This window comes from Ceratotherium simum, chromosome 22 (assembly GCF_057802395.1).
Source record: "Ceratotherium simum simum isolate JZ-2026a chromosome 22, ASM5780239v1, whole genome shotgun sequence".
NCBI lineage: Eukaryota > Metazoa > Chordata > Mammalia > Perissodactyla > Rhinocerotidae > Ceratotherium > Ceratotherium simum.
In genome coordinates this window covers 29639986-29660532 of record NC_141921.1, presented here as the reverse complement: position 1 = coordinate 29660532, position 20547 = coordinate 29639986, and the positions used below count along the sequence as shown (strand labels likewise).

At 41.6% G+C, this 20547-nt stretch overlaps 1 protein-coding gene across 1 annotated transcript in view; it reads left to right on the top strand.

The window, feature by feature from the left end:
* Positions 1-8733: 8733 nt before the first annotated feature.
* The window catches only part of STX12 (syntaxin 12), a 38997-nt gene continuing 27183 nt past the window's right edge, over positions 8734-20547 (top strand). Inside the window, exon 1 of the mRNA XM_004425817.3 lies at positions 8734-8939. Within this exon, the coding sequence (XP_004425874.1) occupies positions 8822-8939 (118 nt within the window). The 5' untranslated portion in view covers positions 8734-8821. The remainder of the gene's footprint in view (positions 8940-20547) is intronic.

The window sequence follows — 20547 nt, the reverse complement described above, 5'->3', positions numbered from 1 at the left end:
CTATTTCTGTGAAAAATGTCATTGGAACTTTGGTAGGGATTGCTTTGAATATGTAGATTGCTTTAGGTAGTATGGACATTTTAACTATTAATTCTTCCAATCCATGAGCATGGAATGTCTTTCCATTTCTTTGTGTCTTTTTCAATTTCTTTCAATCATTTATTTCTTACTGGTTCACCAATAGACATATCCCATTATCCTCTTCAACCTAGAAAATAGTTTGTCTTGCTTACAGACTTAAAAAATTAAAGGCCTAATTGTGCTAATAGGGGGTTTCACGTCCATCAGAGAATAAACTCATTCTCTTTCTTCTGTGATTTTATTTATCCAGTTTAAGTGCTTGCTTTGTTATATGCACTGTGCTAGCAGTGAAGAAAATCAACAAAGTTACTGTCCTCATGGGGCTTCCATTCAGTGGAATATTGTACAACACCATTGTTCCTTGGTTTTATATTTATCATTATTATTCAAAATATAATACAGGGTGAATCTTCATAAAGTATGAGAGAAAGTTTTTTGAGATGCTATCTCAAGAAGGAGAGGAATGTATTAGTTTGAAACCTTGGTGCTAGTAGGTTTTTAAATTAATAATAGGTGCCTTTCACACATTGTGACTGTCACATCCTGGTCATTCTATTCTATAGACTCAGTGACAACTTATTTTCTCTAAATAAATTGAAGATAGTTTTATTTCATAGCTGCTGCGGTCTGAGTGTTTGTGTCCCCCTCCCCAAATTTCATATGTTGAAATCCTAACCCCAAAAGATGATAGTATTAGGAGATGGGGCCTTGGGGAGATGCTTAGGCTCTGCCCTCATGAATGGGATTACAGTCATGCATTCCTTAACAATGGGGATACATTCTGAGAAATGCATTGTTAGGAGATTTCATTCTTGTGTGAACATCATGGATTGTACTTACACAAACATAGATGGTATAGTCTCCTACACACATAGGCTATATGGTACTAAACTTACAGGACTGCCGTCGTATATGTGGTCCATTGTTATGTGTGACTGAAACGTCGTTATGTGGCACATGACTATAGTGCCCTTATAAAGAAGACTCTAGAGAGATTCCTTGCCCCTTCCACCACGTCAGGACACAGCAAGAAGGCACCAGCTATGAACCAGTAAGAGAGCCTTTACTAGAGTGCAACCATGCTGGCACCTTGATCTTGGCCTTCCCAGACTCCAGAACTGTGAGAAATAAATTTCTGTTGTATATAAGCTACCCAGTCTGATATTTTGTTATAGCAGCCTGAATGAACTAAGACAGTAGGGTATGCCTATGACCACCTTCCTTGTGTGAATTGTCTTAATTTATCCATTTACTCAGCGTTAAAAACCACTGTAGGGGAAGAATATAGTATAAACAGAGAAAGATGGCATCTAGTACTTTAGAAAGAACTTCAACCACTCTAAATAACCCTCAAAGTGATTTAGCAGACTTTGCTTCCATCCTTGGCAGTTTAAGACTATATGTTACCTGCAGTATAGCTTTCCTCAACCGATGGTCAGCTCAAGAACTTTGGAGGAGCAGCCATTTTCGGGAAGGCTAAAACTATCAGGAGTTACAGAGTGTTCTGGTGATTATTCTTGCATAACAAACTACCCCATGGCCGGCCCTGTGGCTTGGTGGTTAAGTGCGCGCGCTGCGATGCTGGTGGCCCGGGTTCGGATCCCGGGTGCGCATCGAGGCACCACTTCTCCGTTCATCCTGAGGCCGAGTCCCACATACAGCAACTAGAAGGATGTGCAGCTACGACATACAACTACCCACTGGGGCTTTGGGGGGAAAAAATAAAATAAATCTTTAAAAAAAAAAAAAAAAAAAAAAAAACAAACTACCCCAAAATTTAGTAGCTTAAAACAACCATTTAAATATGCCCACAGGGGCCAGCCCGGTGGTATGGCAGTTAAGTTAGTGTGTTCTGGGCTGGCCCCCGTGGCTTGGTGGTTAAGTGCGCGCGCTCTGCTGCTGGTGGCCCGGGTTTGGATCCCGGGCGCGCACCAACGCACCGCTTCTCGGGCCGTGCTGGGGCCGTGTCCCACATACAGCAACTAGAAGGATGTGCAGCTATGACATACAACTATCTACTGGGGCTTTGTGGGGGGGGAAATAAATAAAATCTTTAAAAAAAAAAAAAAAGTTAGTGTGTTTTGCTTCGGCGGCCCAGGGTTCCCTGGTCAGATCCTGGGCATGGACCTACTCACTGCTCATCAAGCCATGCTGAGGAGGCATCCCACATAGAAGAGCTACAACTTTACAACTATGATACACAACTATCTACTGGGGCTTTGGGGAGAAAAAGAAAAAGAGGAAGATTGGCAACAGATGAGATGTTAGTGCAGGGCCAATCTTCCTCAAAAAAAAAAAAACCTGTAAAAATAAATCAATAAATAAATATGCCCACAGACCCTGTTGATCAAGAATTTGGACAAGGTACTGTGGGTATGGCTGGTCTTTGTTCCACAATGTCTGAGTCCTCAGCTGGGAAGATTCAAAAGCTGAGTGACAGTTATTGAGGCTGGAATCGTCTCACTGAAGGCTCTGTTTACTTGTGTATCTGGTGCCTGGACTGGGTGACTGGAAGTCTAGTATGGCCTCTGCATATGTAGTCTGGCCTTCCCCAGCATGGTGGCCTCAAGGTAATCAGACTTCTTATGTAGTGGCTCAAGATTACAAGCACAAGTGTTCCCGTGAACAAAGCTGAAGCTGCATTACCTCTTCTGACCTGTCCTCGGAGATCACATTACCTCACTTCTGCAGTATTCTATTGGTCGAAGCAGTCAGAAGCCCATCCAGACTCAAGGGGAGGGACATAGATCCCTTATCTTGGTGAGAGGGTGACAAAGTAGAAGAGCATGTGGGGCGGAAGCTGTTGTGACTATCTTAAAAAATATAATCTTCCACATAAAGAAATGGATTTTGGAACCACACTGAATCCAAGACAGCAAGGCAGAAGCTGCAGTGTCTTTCATGGCCTACCTTCAGACGTCACACTCCATCATTTCTGCAATATCCTACAGAAATTTGGAATTAGTTACAGAGGTCAAATTAATGACACTATTCAATGTGGAAAGGGACCACCCACGTGTGTTCACACCAGGAGGCGAGAATCATTGGAATCCATCTTGGAGGCTGGCTACCATGTTGACCTTTGACCTATAGGATTGAGTAACAACTGTGTGAACCTCTGGATTTTGGAGGCAGCACTGAAAGATGCCATTTTTGGGAAAGTAGTTCACATTTCTTAGCTATTACTGGAATTAATGACTACTTACCAGGGCTTGCCAGGCTGTTGCTGCAGCAGATTATCAACTCTTCTTGAAAAGTGACACTGTGTCATCCTATAGTTAGCTTTGAAGTCAGACTGCCTGGGTTTGAATTCTGTTTCTACTTACCTTAGGGTTGTTGTGAAGCTTAAATGATATATGTAGAAATCTTTAGAACAGGGCTTGGCACATAGTATTCACTCAATTTTGTAAGCTGTTATTATGCATGACTTCTACGGAATCTACATTATGTTTCCTGAGAGGGAAAGTAATAGAGTGACAACTTAGAATGAACATGTATGTTCACTTGTTTTTTGCTTCCAGTTACTTTATCCCAAGATCACTTTTAGGCCACTAGAACATTCATGTAACCCACAACTTTTTTTTTTCAACTTCACATTACCCATCTCATGCATGCCACTTCATTGCACTGATCACTAGAGTGCCATTTATTAAAAGGTTTAAGATATAATTTGCATACAGTAAAATTTACCCTTCTTAGTGAATAGATCAGAGTTTTGATGAATGTATCAGTTGTGTAATCACCACCACAATCAAGCTATAGAACATTTCCATCACCCCAAAAACTTCCCTTGTATCCCTTGACATTCAGTCTCCTTCCCCCAACTCCAACCCCTTGCAAACATTCATCCGATTTCTATTCCTATAGCTTTGCCTTTTCCTGAATGTCATATAAAATGGAATCATACAGTATGTAGTCTTTTGTGTCTGACTTCTTTCATTTAGCATATGCTTTTGAGATGCATCCATGTTGTCGCATGTCTCAGTAATTTATTCCAACTTTCAGTAGTTTGTTCCTTTTTATAACTGAATAGTTTACCATTGTATGGATGTACCACAATTTTTTATCTATTTGGCAGCTGATGGACATTTGAGGTATTTCTAGTTTTTTGTTATTATGAATAAAGGTGCCTTACACATTTGCATACAGGTCTTTGTATGAACATGTGTTTTTATTTCTCTTGGGTAAATACCTATGAGTGGGATGATTGTATGATAAATTTATGTTTCATTCTATAAGAAACTGCCAAACTGTTTTCCAAAGGGACTGTACAATTTTGCATTCCCCCTAGCAATGTATGATGAGTGCTAATTTTAATGCAGTCTCCTTTGCAACCCAAGTGAATTTCTCCATTGACCCTCCCCTATCATACCCCAGGAAGCTTACCATATTGGTGATAACGATATTTTATTTTTAAAATATGAAACTTGGGGCTGGCCTGGTGGTGTAGTGGTTAAGTTTGTGCACTCTGCTTTGGTGGCCCCGGGGTTCGAGGGTTTGGATCCTGGGCGTGGACCTACGCACTGCTTTTCACGGCATGCTGTGGCAGGCGTCCCACATATAAAGTGGAGGAAGATGGGCATGGGTGTTAACCCAGGGCCAATCTTCCTCAGCAAAAAGAGGAGGATTGGCAACAGATGTTAGCTCAAGGCTAATCTTCCTCGGCAAAAAAAAAAAAAAAAACATTTACTGATGTATAGTATACATACAGAAGAGGACGCACATCACATGTATATGACTTTATAAATTTTCACAAAGTAAACACCTATATAACTACCACCTAGATCATGAAATAGACTGCTACCAGCATCCTAGAAGCCACCTCATGTGCCCACTCCTACTCACTCCCTTTCTTTCTCAAAACTAACTACATAACTCTTCTGGCTTTTAATAACATAGATTAATTTTGCTGATTTTGAACCAAATAAAAATGGAATGATACCGAATGTATTCATTTTGTGTCTGGCTTTTGCTACACATTCTGTTTGGACAAGATCACCCACATTGTTCACATAGCAGTAGACTATTTGTTTTTGTGTTCTATAATACTACAATTTATCCATCTTACTATTGATGGACATTTGGGTTGTTTCCAGTTGGGAACTAGTAAAAATAAATGCTGCTCTGGCCTTCTTCATAATAGCCCCAAACTGGAAAGATTCCAAATGTCCAACGATAAAAGAGAATGGATAATCAAATTGTAGTATATTCATATGATGAAATACTACTCAGCAATAAAAAGACCAAATCACTGATATATGTAACATCATGGATAAATCTCAAAAACATTATTTCAATTGAAACAAGCCATACACTAAAGAATACATAAAGTAGGGGCCGGCCTGGTGGCGCAGCAGTTAAGCGTGCACGCTCCGCTTGGGCGGCCCCGGGTTCGCAGGTTCGGATCCCCAGCGCACACAGACGCACCGCTTGTCAAGCCAGGCTGTGGCGGCGTCCCATATAAAGTAGAGGAAGATGGGCACGGATGGTAGCTCAGGGCCAATCCCTCAGCAAAAAATGAGGAGGATTGGCATCAGATGTTAGCTCAGGGCTGATCTTCCTCACAAAACAAAACAAAAGAATGGTAGAAAGGAGCACAGCTCAAGGAAACTTTCTGGGGTTATGATGAAAATGTTCTATATTCTTGGTTTGGGTGGTGGTTACGTGCGTGTATACAAGTGTCAAAATTCATTGACTTGAGCACTTACTATCTGTGCATTCTATTGTATGTCAATTATAACTTGATAAAAATGAATACAGAAAAATGCTGCTTAGTCCTAAAAAATGCTATTATGTACATTCCTATACTTGGTTTTTGGAACACATGTGTATGCATATTTGTTGAGTAGATAGTTAGGAGTAGAATTGCTAGGTCATAGAATATGTATGAATCACAGCTCTGCAACTTAATAGGGGTATGACATTGGGCAAGTACCCAGAACATCTAGAGAACACCAGCTTCCTTATCTGTTACCCATGAGCTAATCTCACCTTAATGGGCATGAACCATGAAAACTATTTTTGTCAATTAACAAAAGGACATAATGCTGAGAAACCTTATTCTCTAAAATCACAGATTTTCAGAAAATTGGCTATTTGAAATATCAGTAAGAATGGAATATTCCACTCTTGCCTGGAGGATCTGAGCTACTTTGACACAGAGAAGCAGCCTCAATTTCCAACCCAGGTGCAGAGCTTCAGACAAGGGGTTTCCAGATACAATATTCCACATTTCTCTTCACATTGTAGTTTCCAAGGAAACAGGATCCTGAGTCCTCTTGTTAGCTCAGGCCTGATGATAATCCCTTTACACATAGGCTGGTGTGCTTTGAGGTTATCAAAACCACTGCTTCTTTTAAATTTTACCTACACTCCCATCATTTCCTCAAATTCTAGAATAACTCTATCTCTTCTTATGCTTAGTGAGATGCCCATGATTCCTCCGGTGTGCAGTCTCCCTTGCAGCATTAAGTTAATAAGTCTAACTTTGTTAGACCATAGGTGGTCTTTATCACATGGGCTTTATCTTGGGGATTACTATTAACATTTGTAAAATGTGTTCACATTGCCTGTATAGGCAGTTAAGAAATAGTAGTAATTTTATGTTATTCATGTATCAATTCAATAAATGTTCATTTGATATCTAGTATTTGCAAGGCACAGATTATTGTTATGAAAGACGCACAGATGGAAAACCATTTTTTATTTCAGATGGAAAAAGAAAACAATAACAATAATTACTATATCTTCAGTTCCTGGGAGAAAAATACCTTTACTGAACTTTGCTTTAAATAGTCAAATGTAAATGAAAACATTCTCAAGACTATTTTAAATTTATTTATTTATTTTTTCCCCCAAAGCCCCAGTAGATAGTTGTATGTCATAGCCGCACAACCTTCTTAGTTGCTGTATGTGGGACATGGCCTCAGCATGGCCGGAGAAGCGGTGCCTCGGTGCACGCCCGGGATCCGAACCCAGGTCGCCAGCAGCGGAGCGCGCGCACTCAACCACTAAGCCACGGGCCAGCCCTCTCAAGACTATTTTATGGGTAAAAAAAGTACTACAATTTACATGATTTGCCATAAGATTTGCCATAAAACTATGGATTCTAAGAAACGGTAGGGTTTTCATAACCAGAATGAGAGCCCCCAAATGTCATCTGTCCCTTTCTATAAAGTACTCTTGGGGCCAGCCTGATGGCATAGCGGTTAAGTTCACATGCTCTGCTTTGGTGGCCCGGGGTTCGCAGGCCCAGATCCGGGCACGGACCGATGCACTGCTTGTCAAGCCATGCTCTGGCGGTGTCCCATATAAAGTAGAGGACGATGGGCACGGATGTTAGCCCAGGGCCAATCTTCCTCAGCAAAAAGAGGAGGATTGGCAACAGATGTTAGCTCAGGGCTAATCTTCCTCACCAAAAAAAAAAAAAAAGAAAGAAAAAAAAAGAAGTACTCTTGTAAATGTTCCAACGAAAAATAGAGATAGGCTTGCTTACAAAAACTCTAAGGCTGAATGTAGGCTCATTCACCCATTTGGCTTCCTCTCTTTGCCATTCCCCAGAGATTGCAAAGCAAGCTGGGCTGGGGTGGAGTGGAGAACACAGGAAACCAACATGGCCAGTTCCCCTTCACTTCTCCCTGTCTTGATTTCCTCCCAAACCAAAATCCTACCCATGTCTTTCCATTTACCATCAGCTCACAAAATGCAGTCTTCTATAAGAACATGAGGTTATACAGTCCAAATTACTTAAGGGAATGATTTTTAAAATTTGAGAGTCTAGTTCTCCAAAAATCCTGGTTTGTGATATAGATGAAGAGGCTATTTGGGAGAGGTTTTGATGGAGAATGTATTTGGGAATATGAGAATGTGTTTTAGGGAAGTAATGCGACGACCATGGATTTAGCTTAGTGTGTGGGTTTTGTAGTCAGATCTCAGAAAAGCAAATTAACCTCTGTGTTAAAGGGAAAATAACGGTTACTTTGTCGAGGTAGTTCAACATTTTAAAAATCGATTGTCCATTGTTTATTCTGAAGGTAAAAATATAGTTAGAACATCGTCCCTTGCTGTGAAAGAGCTTGTAAACAAGTGAATTGCAATGAGGATTCACACACAGTACGTGCTCAAATTTTATTATTATTATTATTATCATTTTATTGTTTAGAAGAGGGGTGCAGGGAAAAATGAAAGTGGTTTGTAAACCAGAAAAGTCTCCGCAAATACTATCAAAGCCCTAGAGGATAGAAATAGAGTGAGGAATTTCAGGAGTTTGGTTACGGATCTGAGTTTCAAGGTTGTCGAATTCTCCCATATTTGGGCGTGAATTCTCAGAAAAGAACAGAATAGCATGTTAGGGCTGAGATCATCTGGTCCAATTTTATGCTAATCGAAAATTCTTGCCTCCTGTCACCGCGCCCAGGCGAGAAACACCACCGCCACCGCAGCTCATCCAATCGGAGCCCCAACTATCTGACATCATCGCCCCGCCCCTCAAGCCCAAGCTCTGGGGCGTCCAGTCTCTAAGCTACTGTCCCCCGCACCACTTCCAGCGGCGCCCGCGCAACTGAGGGGCGGGGCGGGGCGGACGCGTGCGCGCTGCGTGGGGGCGGGGCTAGTGCGCACGCAGCCTCAGCCTCTTCCCAGACCTTTTCCTTCCTGGTTTCCCCGTCAGTCTGCGGGTCCCGTCTGGCAGCTGCTTCCGGTAGGAGCCCGGTGCAGGACGAGTCGGTCTCAGCTCCTCGTCATGTCCTACGGTCCCTTAGACATGTACCGGAACCCGGGGCCCTCGGGGCCCCAACTCCGGGACTTCAACAGCATCATCCAGACGTGCAGCGGCAACATCCAGCGGATCAGCCAAGCCAGTGAGCCGGGGGACTGGGCTGAGGGGCGGGCGCCGTCCGGGGGACAGGCCTGGGTGTGGCTGCCGGGACGCGGAGCTCGGCCGGGGCTACGGCCAAGGCCGCACCTGACGCCGTCTCGGGCTCTCCATTCTGGAGGCGGCGCGCTGTCATCCCCGCATCTGTCAGGCCCGGGCTCCCCGAGGGTCCCGAGCCCCAGCGGAAGCTCGAGCTATTTCCCAGGTTCTGCCCTCGTGATGTTAGGGCCAAAACTGCAGACCTGACAGCCCCAGGGTGGGAAGGGGTGTGTGTGTCACCTCGAGAGCAGTGAGTGACTTGACTTGGCGCAGTGGTCAGCCGAGTTTTTCCTGTCATCCGCCTTCCCCCCGCCCATCTCTCCTTCCTCTTTGGCTAGCTTGGATCGGGAGTTGTTTACTGATTTAGACTTTAGGTTTACATTCTGCTGAGCTTCTGGCTTCTTGGAGATCAGCAGCTTTCAATTAAAGGAAGTGGAGAGTGCTTGTGTTATGGTGATTTAATACACAGTTCTTCACGTAGTGAAATTGGAAATCAGATAACGACTTCTGTTTTAAATAAAGAGAATTCACCGAAAACATTTCAATTTACATTGTCTTTTGTAGCAAAAGATTTGCGTATATTTTTGGATTTCAAGCCAATGAGGCTTTGTTTTCCATCTCTATTGAGCTACTCTTCTGAGCAAATCTGATACATAGAGAAGCTCAGGATCTTGGCCACAATCACATAGCAAGTAAGACATGGTAGAGTCGGTGGTAGATTTCAGAATGTCCTTGCTTGTCTTAAAACTGGATCCCCACCATTGGGGTCTGAGTGAGACTGCAGCTGAATGAGTCAAATAGAGGCTGTTTCTCGTGCCTGAAAAATCAGCTCAGAGCCTTATAAACAGGAGGTCAGCAGCAACAACTTTACTTGGAAAGAATGATGATCATCATCCTTGTTGTTTATTATTGTGCTTTTGTGAGTGTGGCTGGACTCTGTTAATAGATAGAACTAGTTGGTCCTGAATTACAGTTATGTTTTATATTTTAAAGAACAATCTATCACTTTGCTTTTAAATTTAAATACATAGTGCAGAATTTGAGAGGTGAGAAGTTTCTGATGGGAAGGGTTTGAGACTGAGTGATTTGGAAGTGGAAAGAAGTGGTCCAGAAATTAAAAAAAAAATTAATGTGACCACTGGTTAGAAAGTATAGTACTTTGTGTTCCAATTTCCTTTTGTGAGGGAGCTGTAATACAAGTTAGATCAGAAAATTCTGGTTCAAGGCTAAAAGTTTCTTGTTGAGGCTAAATCTAATTTTAATGTCTATTTGTGAAGTCATTCTACATATATTTGAGTATCAGGCTATGTAGTAAGTATAGGAACTGGCATGGATTCTTTCATATATTCATATTTCAACCGAAATATAAAGTTGAAAGGGATCAGTGCTACAGATGAAGTTTAAATAACATTATGTAGGTATTCAGAGGAGAGAGAGACTATTTTCAGTTGGGAGGGATCGGGGAAGGCATTATGGCATTTGAGCTAGGTCTGAAAAGATGGTGGAAAGCATTTGAACTTGTGACGGTAATGAATGGGAGAGCATTCCAGGAGGGAATAAAATGAACAAGGCATGCTAGTGGAAAGGCATGTGGTTTATATAGAAAAGTAGAGTGATTTAATTTGGCTGGAGTGGTAGACTCTAGAAAGTAGGGGAAAATGGGGTTGGAAAGGTAAGTTCGGGCCCAAACATGAAGGGCTTTATGTGCTAAACTAAGGGGATTTGGATTTAATTCTTTTAAGAATGTGTAAATTGAATTGGAAGGGAGAGACTGGAATTAGAGACAGCAGTTAGGAACTGTGAAAATTAAAAGGAAGGAGAGGATAGGAGGGATCTCTTTGGTGATAGAATTGATAAGATGTAGTTGTCGACTGGGCTCAAGGGATCATTGGAGTCAACCATTAATAACATTAATAGGGGCCGGCCTGGTGGCCCAAGCGGTTGGGTGCGCACGCTCTGCTGCGGCCCGGGGTTCGCCAGCTGGGATCCCGGGCACACACCCACGCACCGCTTGTTAAGCCATGCTGTGGCAGCGTCCCATATAAAGCAGAGGAAGATGGGCACGGATGTTAGCCCAGGGCCAGTCTTCCTCAGCAAAAAGAGGACGATTGGCATTGAATGTTAGCTCAGGGCTGGTCCTCCTCACAAAAAAAAAAAATAAATAAAATAACATTAATAGGTAACATTTCAGTACATACTGTGTGCCAGGCAGTATGAAAAGTGTTTTACATGCATTATCTTACTTAATTTTATAACACCTCTGTGAAGTAATTACCAATATTATTTCCATTTGATAGGTTTGGAAACAGGCTGAGAAAGGCTAAATAATTACCTAGCTAACAAATGGCAATACCTGAATTTGAAACCAGGTCTGTCTCTTATGACCAGCAATTAGCCTTTTTTGTAATTTTTAATTAATATTACAGTTTTGTAGCAGTTAACACTTCAAGTTACCAGTGACTTTTTTTTTTTTTTTAACTTTCCATAGGAAACTGTGGAGAATACCTGAGGCTGTGAACTTTCTCTTCTTATGGTGTGTCCATCTTCCTGTTAGATTGTTAGCTCCTTTGAAGCATGAGACATGACTTATTCATCTTTATATTTCTAGTACTTGTCTCAGTCCCAAGCATATGATAGATTCATTCATTCACTCACTGTTCAACAAATACTCTTTGAGTACCTGCTGTGCACTGGGGATGGAGTGATGAACAAGACAGACAAATTCTTGCCCTGATAGTGTGTGTGTTTGTGTATGTGTGTATATATATATACACACACATATGCATACATACACATATATAAATAATATTGAGTAATAATAAGTGCTATGAAGAAAAATAAAGCAGGGTAAGGGGATAGAGAGTGAGGAGAGAAAGAGGGCGAGTGTGCTATTTTATATAAGTTGGTCAAGGAAGGCCTCTCAGAGGAGGTGATGTTTGAGTAGACACCTGAGTGAAATGTGACAGAGAGCCTTGTGAGTAGCTGGGGGAAGGTGTTCTGGGCAGAGGGCATAGCAAGAGCAAAGGCATTGGCATGTTCAAAGAATAGCAAGGAGGCTAGTTGGCTGGACTGCAGTTAGAGAAGGGAAGTGTAGTCAGAAAAGAGGTCAGGGAGATAGCCAGGGAACATATTATATAGGGTCTTGATGCCTAATGAATTGTATTCAGTAGATTTGAATAAATGAGGTTTTTCTGCCATCTTGGAACTCTTCCTGCCTCATTCTCCTTGTACTATGTGGTACTTAGTACGTCTTGTGACCGACCCTAGGTAGTGTGAGTTGGAATTCTTCCTTGGGATTATTTGGCGAGGAATTAGGAATGTGACATTGGTAGGGTGACATTGCTTCTACCCAGTTATCAGGCTAGTGCCTATCCGCCGAACCTCTCCAAGACATGGCCAGCATACCAAAGTACACACTCTGAGTGTGAGCTCACAGACATGTACCCACATTCATATAGTCCTGCAAGGACCTGTACCCATTGAAAGTTTGAGAGAATAGCTGTTCTTTTTTCTCAACTGTTCAGCCACAGTCGTGGGTTTGGAATTGCTGAGCCTATCAGCCTGAAACATGCAGGCCACTGTGTGGGTTGTTATAGGTACAGCTAAGGTTGACTGCCTGGTACAGAGGGTTGTTATCAGTATGTGTGGGGTACAGAGGAAAAATACTTGGCTCTGCCTATTGTGGAACGAGGGGTCTGGACAAGTATTGCTGAGACAGATATAAGAAAACAGCTAATAGCCTCCAAGTTATCTCTGAAGAGGTTAAAGAACAGCATTTCTGTTCTTTCAAAGTTGTTTCCATATTTGTCCCTGGCTTTTTATTTCATTGCCACCCTCTTAAGTCTTCATGATCTCAGCGTCTGTGTTCCAACAGCATACTCTTAGTGTCTCTGTTCCCATTCTGGTTCATTCTGATAATGCTATCAGCAGTGTGTCTAAAATCCTGTTTTCATTGTACAGCTCACCTCCTCAAGAACCTACAGTGGCTCTCTGGTGTTTGCTGCATCAGATCTTAACATTCCACCTTGCTTTTACTCTATCATCTTAACCCAAATCAGCTGTGTTTTCTGCTTCTCTTCACCCTTTGCTGCAGGCAGACTGTTTTTCTTAACATCTCTAAACACTGGTTTTTGCACCAAGTTTTTGCTCATTCTGTTCCTCCTTTCTTAAATATCTTTCCCTACCTCACTAACCATCTGAATTATGCAAATCCTTTGAGTGGTGCTTAAATCCTGCCCCTTGTAACGAAGCCTTTCTGTGCTTTTGAAAGAGAGTGAAATCAGAAAGAGCATGGGCTTTAGGGTCAGCAGATCTGTGACTTAGTCTCTGCTCCTCTATGTACTGTTAACCTTGGGCAGGTTATTTCCTCTTTTCTTCTGTTATCCCATCTGTAAAATGAATGGTATTGTTAAAATGGGATGTTTGAAAGTGCCTAGTATAGTGCCTGGTGCGTAGTAGACATTCAGTAAATGGTAATATTATTGGTTGAGTCCTCTACCCCACTATAGTTTAGTAGTTAGGTGAGCAGGCTCAGGAGTCAGACCACCTGCGTTTGAACCCTAGCTCTGCTTCTTAATAGCTATGTAAACATATCGCTTTAACCTATTTCTCAATTTCCTCATCTATAAAGTGGAGTTAATGATAATATCTACTTCATAGGGTTGTGAGGATTAAATGAGGTAATTTTTGTAAAGTGCTTAGAACAGTGCCTGCAACAGTGTTTAGGAAATGTTAGCTATCATTTTGAGGTATTTTCTTTGAATTTGCAAGCAATTTCCTTTCACAGTTTAGCACTTACTTATATTCTGTATTCTTGAATTAATTTATGCCTTTTGACCTTGTCGTTCTAACTAGAGAGATCGCTATTAGTTTTGTGGGGATAGAGAGACCATGCATTGTACATTTCTCTTTAGCTACAGTGCCTGGCACAGTAATGGACGTGTAGTTGGCATTCAGTATGTACTTAATTGACTTTATCATTGCTAAGTACGTTTTTCTTGGTCTTGAGTTTGATAATAATAGCTACCCTTAATTGAGTGACAGCCACTGTTCTAAATTTAGCTTCATATTGTCTCCTTTCATCCTCACAACAGCCATGTCAGAATTCTCTTGTTCTCATTTTTTAGGTGAGGAAACTGAGGCACAGAGGAGTGGAGCCTTTTGCTCAAGATCATGAAGCTAGGAAGTGGTGGAACCAGGAATAACACATAGGCAGTCTTAATTCCGAGTCTGTGCTCTTAACCATTATGTATTCTGTCCCTCATATGGTAAAGGGAAGATTATACCTTTGATATTTAGTACTCACGTTCAGTTTAGTTTAGAGCTCTACTATTGTAATACAGTGGCTACTTTTTAAAATTCAGGTCAGGGCCGGCCCTGTGGCTTGGTGGTTAAGTGCGCATGCTGCGATGCTGGCGGCCCGGGTTCGGATCCCGGGTGCGCGTTGAGGCACCACTTCTCTGTCCATCCTGGGGCCGAGTCCCACATACAGCAACTAGAAGGGTGTGCAGCTATGACATACAACTATCTACTGGGGCTTTGGGGGCAATAAATAAAATCTTTAAAATTCAGGTCATTTTCATTGTAGCTATGTAAAAACAGAATGTAAAACTAATTTTCAAAGACACTGAAATGACTTCATTGTCATAATCACCACATAGGCTATCATTTTCTCATTTGGTGTAAATAATATTTTTTCATTGAATTTATATTTGTTTTTTTTTTTTAAATACTGAATTAGGGCATTACAGTCTGTCAAATGAAGAGAAATTTTTTCCTACCTATGGTGGTAGTTGCTTTCGATATGACTAGACTTTGCTTTGGATTAAGGTTCCTTTGGAGATTCAGATTCTGCTTAAAGCTGCTATCAGCTAAAAGCACATAAAGAGTGTTCAATTTAGAGTAGTTTCTGGTGTGGATGGTAGCTGTACTGTACCATGCATTTATTTGCTTCGTAGTCTCTTAAAATTTTTATCCAGGACATGCTTTTAAAAATGAGAAGTTAGGGATAGGAGAAATTGAGGCCTCATTTTAAAAATGACAAAATTGCTTACATGCAACTGAAGGATTTGTCTTTACATTTGGCCTAGTCATCTGGTTTCCAGGATTATGTAGCGTTATATGGAAAATACCCAATTATTTTCAGCCAAAATGTTGTAACAAATCAATCTAAAACTTTTTTTTTTTTTGGTGAGGAAGATTGGCCCTGAGCTAACATCTGTTGCCAATCCTCCTCTTTTTGCTTGAGGAAGATTGTTGCTTAGCTAACATCTGTACCAGTCTTCCTCTACTTTTATATGGGACGCTGCCACAGCATGGCTTGAGTGGTGCATAGGTCCGTGCCCGGGATCTGAACCCGCAAACCCCAGGCCGCTGAAGTGGAGCGTGTGAGCTTAACCATTACGCCACTGGGCCGGCCCCTAGTCTAAAACTTTTATTTACTGGAATGCTTAGAAAAGAGTTTCCTCATTAATCAGTTGACCAGAAAACCCTTTTAGATTCAACCCATTTTGATAAAAATCTTTCCAAAAAGTATCAGTTTATTTCTTGACATTTTAAGTGTACTCAAGTGAAAATAAGTGTTTATGTAAACATTCTATTTCTTTTTGTTCTTTAGGTTTATTAAGGGATACAGTCCTTAGATGTAATGTAGATGAGTCATTGAGTCACTGTTTTTGAGTAAATTCCTGATGTTGGTGGTTATGGAGGGCAGTATATGAAAAATTCTGCTTGTTTGGGTTCCAGTAAACTAAGACACTACTAAGTCCTCATGATTTGAGTTTTGGGATATCTGATACCTGAGTCTTGCTAGAAACTTTTAGGAAAATATCTTAACATTCAGGAATTTAGAAAGAGTTGATGGAGGCTTGGATTAATTCTGGTGCTTAGCTAGGAAATGATCCTATAAAGTCACCCTGCCTCACACTTCCCTAACCTCCTACACACAAGTTTAGGTAATCTCAACAAACAAAAGAAGTCAAAAAAGTTGAGAAGAAAAAAAGTTCTCAGCTGAGGATACACAAAGAACAGCTGATTTTTAATTGATTTTTCCGTATTCTGTGAAATCCCCATTGCTCTCTAGGATATTTAATAAGTTTTGATAGATGATTAATAACTTGATACTTTGACATATCTCTAGGGTTTCTAAGGAGAGTGCTCTACTTTATAAAGACAGTCGATAAGATGAGATCTATTTCCTTGAACTTTTTGTAAGATCTACCTTTATGTGTCATCATATAGTCAACCAACTATTTTCTGGAGGGGTGTGTGCATATATGGTTATGCAAATACAAAAATGAGTAGTATGTGGTCCCTGCCCTCCAGAGGCATAATAGTCATTCCAGTCCCATTTGTACACAGGTGGAGCCTCTCTAAGCCAAGCTCTGGCTTGCAAAAATGCTCCTTGGTTACACAGCATCATTCTGGGACTAGAGCTTCTTCATTATTATTGAATTTTAGCATTGAGCAGTGGTGGGAGTCCTTATAGATCATTTAGTCCTCACATAGTTGTAAAGATTTAATGAGGGAAAAAACCCCACGCACAAATAGTAAGTACTATGACAAATAGTAAGTGTTCAGTATATATTAATTAAACCTGGATATCATATTTAATTGGTAAAAAGAGACCCAGCAACATGAAATGACTTGCCTGGTGCCATACGTCTAGTTAGTGGTCAAGTCTGGCTTAGAGCTTAGGTCTCATTATTGCTAGCTCATGTTCATAAGGCATTCATGCCTTAAAGAAAGCGTCATGATGTAAAAGGGAGGCTAACTCAATTAATCAGCAATTACTATGTACCCACTGGGTGCCTGGCACTCTGCTGGACTCTGGTGAGTACACAGGAATATTCCCAAAGGTGGAAGGGAAATGGTGAGGAGCAGGTTAGAGCAAGGACATCAGCCTGTCTGGAGCAGAGAGCTATTAAGTTAGGGATCAGATAAGCAGGGTGGGGCTAAGTGGAACACTGGGAAATGAAAGCCTGCCCTGTGTCACTATATTCTTTTCCTTTAAGTGCCAGCCTTTTGAGAGAACATAGTGTGGCACAAAGAATATAGTCATTGGAATTAGCCCTGGGTTTGAATTCCAGTTACTATGCCAGTCTGCTCAAAACCCATCAGTGGCTAGCATCCGAAGTCCTTGCACGAGTTTACAAGGCCCTATACACTCTGGCTCCCCTCTGCCTCTTTGGCCACTTCTCTTATCATCTCTCTCTTGTTCACTCTGCTCTAGTCACACTGGCCTCCTCTCTGTTCCTCCAGCACACCAAGCGCTCTTGGCTTGGGGACTTTGTACAGTCAGGTGTCCCTTAACCATTGGAGTACATTCTGAGATATGCGTTGTTAGGCGATTTTATCATTGTGTGAACATCATAGAGTGTACTTACACAAACCTAGATGCTATAGCCTACTACACACCTTGGCTGTATGGTACTAATTTTATGGGACCACTGTCTTTTTTTTTTTTTTAATATAATTTTTATTTATTTATTTTTTCCCCCAAAGCCCCAGTAGATAGTTGTGTGTCACAGCTGCACATCCTTCTTAGTTGCTGTATGTGGGACGTGACCTCAGCATGGCTGGAGAAGCGGTGTGTCGGTGCCCACCTGGGATCCGAACCCGGGCCGCCAGCAGCGGAGCGCGCGCACTCAACCGCTAAGCCACAGGGCCAGCCCTAGACCACTGTCTTATATGCGGTCCATCCTTGACCAAAATGTCGTTATGTGGCTGGCACATGACTGTACTTAATGCTATACTCTCTCTGCTAGAAAGCTTCTTCCCCAGAGATTTGCATGGCTGGACATTTGACTTCCTTTAAGATTTCTGCTCAGTGTCACCTTATATCAACTAGTACCACCCTATATACTGGTACCCTCTGCCCACCCCCTGTCATTCCAGCCCTTACCTGAATTTATGTTTCTTTATAGTGCTTTTTTTTTTTCAGGTTTTCTTTGTTTTATAATTTTATTTATTTTTTCCCCCAAAGCTCCAGTAGATAGTTGATAGTTGTATGTCATAGCTGCACGTCCTTCTAGTTGCTGTATGTGGGACGTGGCCTCAGCGTGGCCGGAGAAGCGGTGCGTTGGTGCGCATCCGGGATCCGAACCCGGGCTGCCAGTAGCGGAGCACGCACACTTAACCGCTAAGCCACGGGGCCAGCCCTCTTTATAGTGCTTATCACCACCTTATATATGCTATTTTCTATCTCGTTTCCTTAAAATGTACACTTCTTGAGAGCCAATGTCTTCTAGAGCATAGAACAGTGTAGAATAGGTCCTCTGATTGAATGAGTTCTGTAACTCTCGTGAGCCTTGGTGTGCTCATCTGTAATATTAAGATAATAATGCTTATTTAAAGGGTTGTTGGGGCCGGCCCCGTGGCTTAGTGGTTAAGTGCGCGTGCTCCGCTGCTGGCGTCCCGGGTTCGGATCCCGGGAGCGCACCAACGCACCGCTTCTCCGGCCATGCTGAGGCCGTGTCCCACGTACAGCAACTAGAAGCATGTGCAGCTATGACATACAACTATGTACTGGGGCTTTGGGGGAAAAAATAAATAAGTAAAAAATAATAATAATAAATAAATAAAATAAAGGGTTGTTGGGATCAAATAAGGTAATGCTTATCAAGTGTAAAGGACAAACACTCCTCACCTGTTTCCTCTACTCTAAATACTTTACTTCTGACACCAAATGTGTGGGTTTTCCACACACCCAGGAATTCTCAGATTCTCCAGACACCAGATGGGTGTCCTACAATTTAACTCAGTTCTGACACTGTCTACCTGGAGTTAGCATCAGATCCCACAGGTTAAGGGCTCAGTCCCAATTGCCCCCCTATGCTAATTGCAAATCAGAATCGGAGGTTCTTATAACCCCCTCTCGGGTTCGATTAATTGCTAGAGTGGCTCACAGAACTCAGGAAAACATACTTACTAGGTTACTGGTATATTGTAAAAGGATATAATTCAGGAACAGCCAGATGGAAGAGATACCTAGGGCAAGGTATGTAGGAATGGGCTTAGAGCTTCCATGCCATCTCTGGGCTCGACTTTCTCCCTGCATCTCCAGTGTGTTCACCAACCTGGAAGCTCATCAAGTCTAGTTTAAGAGTTTTTATAGAGCTTACTGCATCTCCTCCACCCCCATTCCTCTTCCCAGAGGTTGGTGGGTGGGGCTGAAAGTTCCAACTTTCTAATCACTTGGTCTTTCTGGTGACCAACTCCACCCAATCTAAGGCTATCTAGGGGCCCCACCTTAAGTCACCTCATGAGGATAAATTCCATGTGCTCCAAAGGGGCTCCAAAGGGGCTCTTTATGAATAACAAAAGACACTCCTATCACTCAGGAAATTCCAAGGTTTTTAGGAGCTTTGTGCCAGGAACTGGGGACAAAGACGAACTGTATTTTTTTTTTTTTTTTTTTTTTTTTTTTTTTTTTTAAATATATCTAATTTTTATTTACCACTTGTAACCTAAACAAAGCTAGAAAAAATATTTATTTATTTATTTATTTATTTATTTTATTTTTTTTTTTTTAATTTTTTGTTTATTGCAGTAACACTAGTTTATAACATTGTAAAAATTTCAGGTGTACATCATTGTACTTCTATTTCTGCATGGACTACATCATGTTCACCACCAAAATACTAATTACAACCCATCACCACACACATGTACCGAATTATCCCTTTCACCCTCCTCCCTCCCCCCTTCCCCTCTGGTAACCACCAATCCAATCTCTGTCCCTATGTGTTTGTTTATTGTTGTTATTATCTACTACTTAATGAAGGAAATCATACGGTATTTGACCTTCTCCCTCTGACTTATTTCACTTTGCATTATACCCTCAATGTCCATCCATGTTGTCACAAATGGCTGGATTTCATCATTTCTTATGGCTGAGTAGTATTCCATTGTGTATATATACCACAGCTTCTTTATCCATTCGTCCCTTGATGGGCACTTAGGTTGCTTCCAAGTCTTGGCTATCGTGAATAAGGCTGCAATGAACACAGGGTGCATGTACCTTTGCAAATTGGTGTTTTCAAGTTCTTTGGATAAATACCCAACAGTGGAATAGCTGGATCATATGGTAGTTCTATCGTTGATTTTTGAGGAATCTCCATACTGTTTTCCATAGTGGCTGCACCAGTTTGCACTCCCACCAGCAGTGTATGAGAGTTCCCTTCTCTCACAACCTCTCCAACACATGTTGTTTCCTGTCTTGTTAATTATAGCCATTCTGACAGGCGTGAGATGATATCTCATTGTAGTTTTGATTTGCATTTCCCTGATAGTTAGTGATTTTGAACATCTTTTCATGTGTCTGTTGGCCATCTGTATATCTTCTTTGGAGAAATGTCTGTTCAGGTCTTTTGCCCATTTTTAATTGGGTTGGTAGTTTTTGTTGTTGAGATGCATGAGTTCTTTATATATTTTGGAGATTAAGCCCTTATCAGATGTATGGTTTGCAAATATCTTCTCCCAATTGTTAGGTTGTCTTTTCGTTTTGTTGATGGTTTCCTTTGCTGTGCAGAAGCTTTTGAGTTTGATGTAGTCCC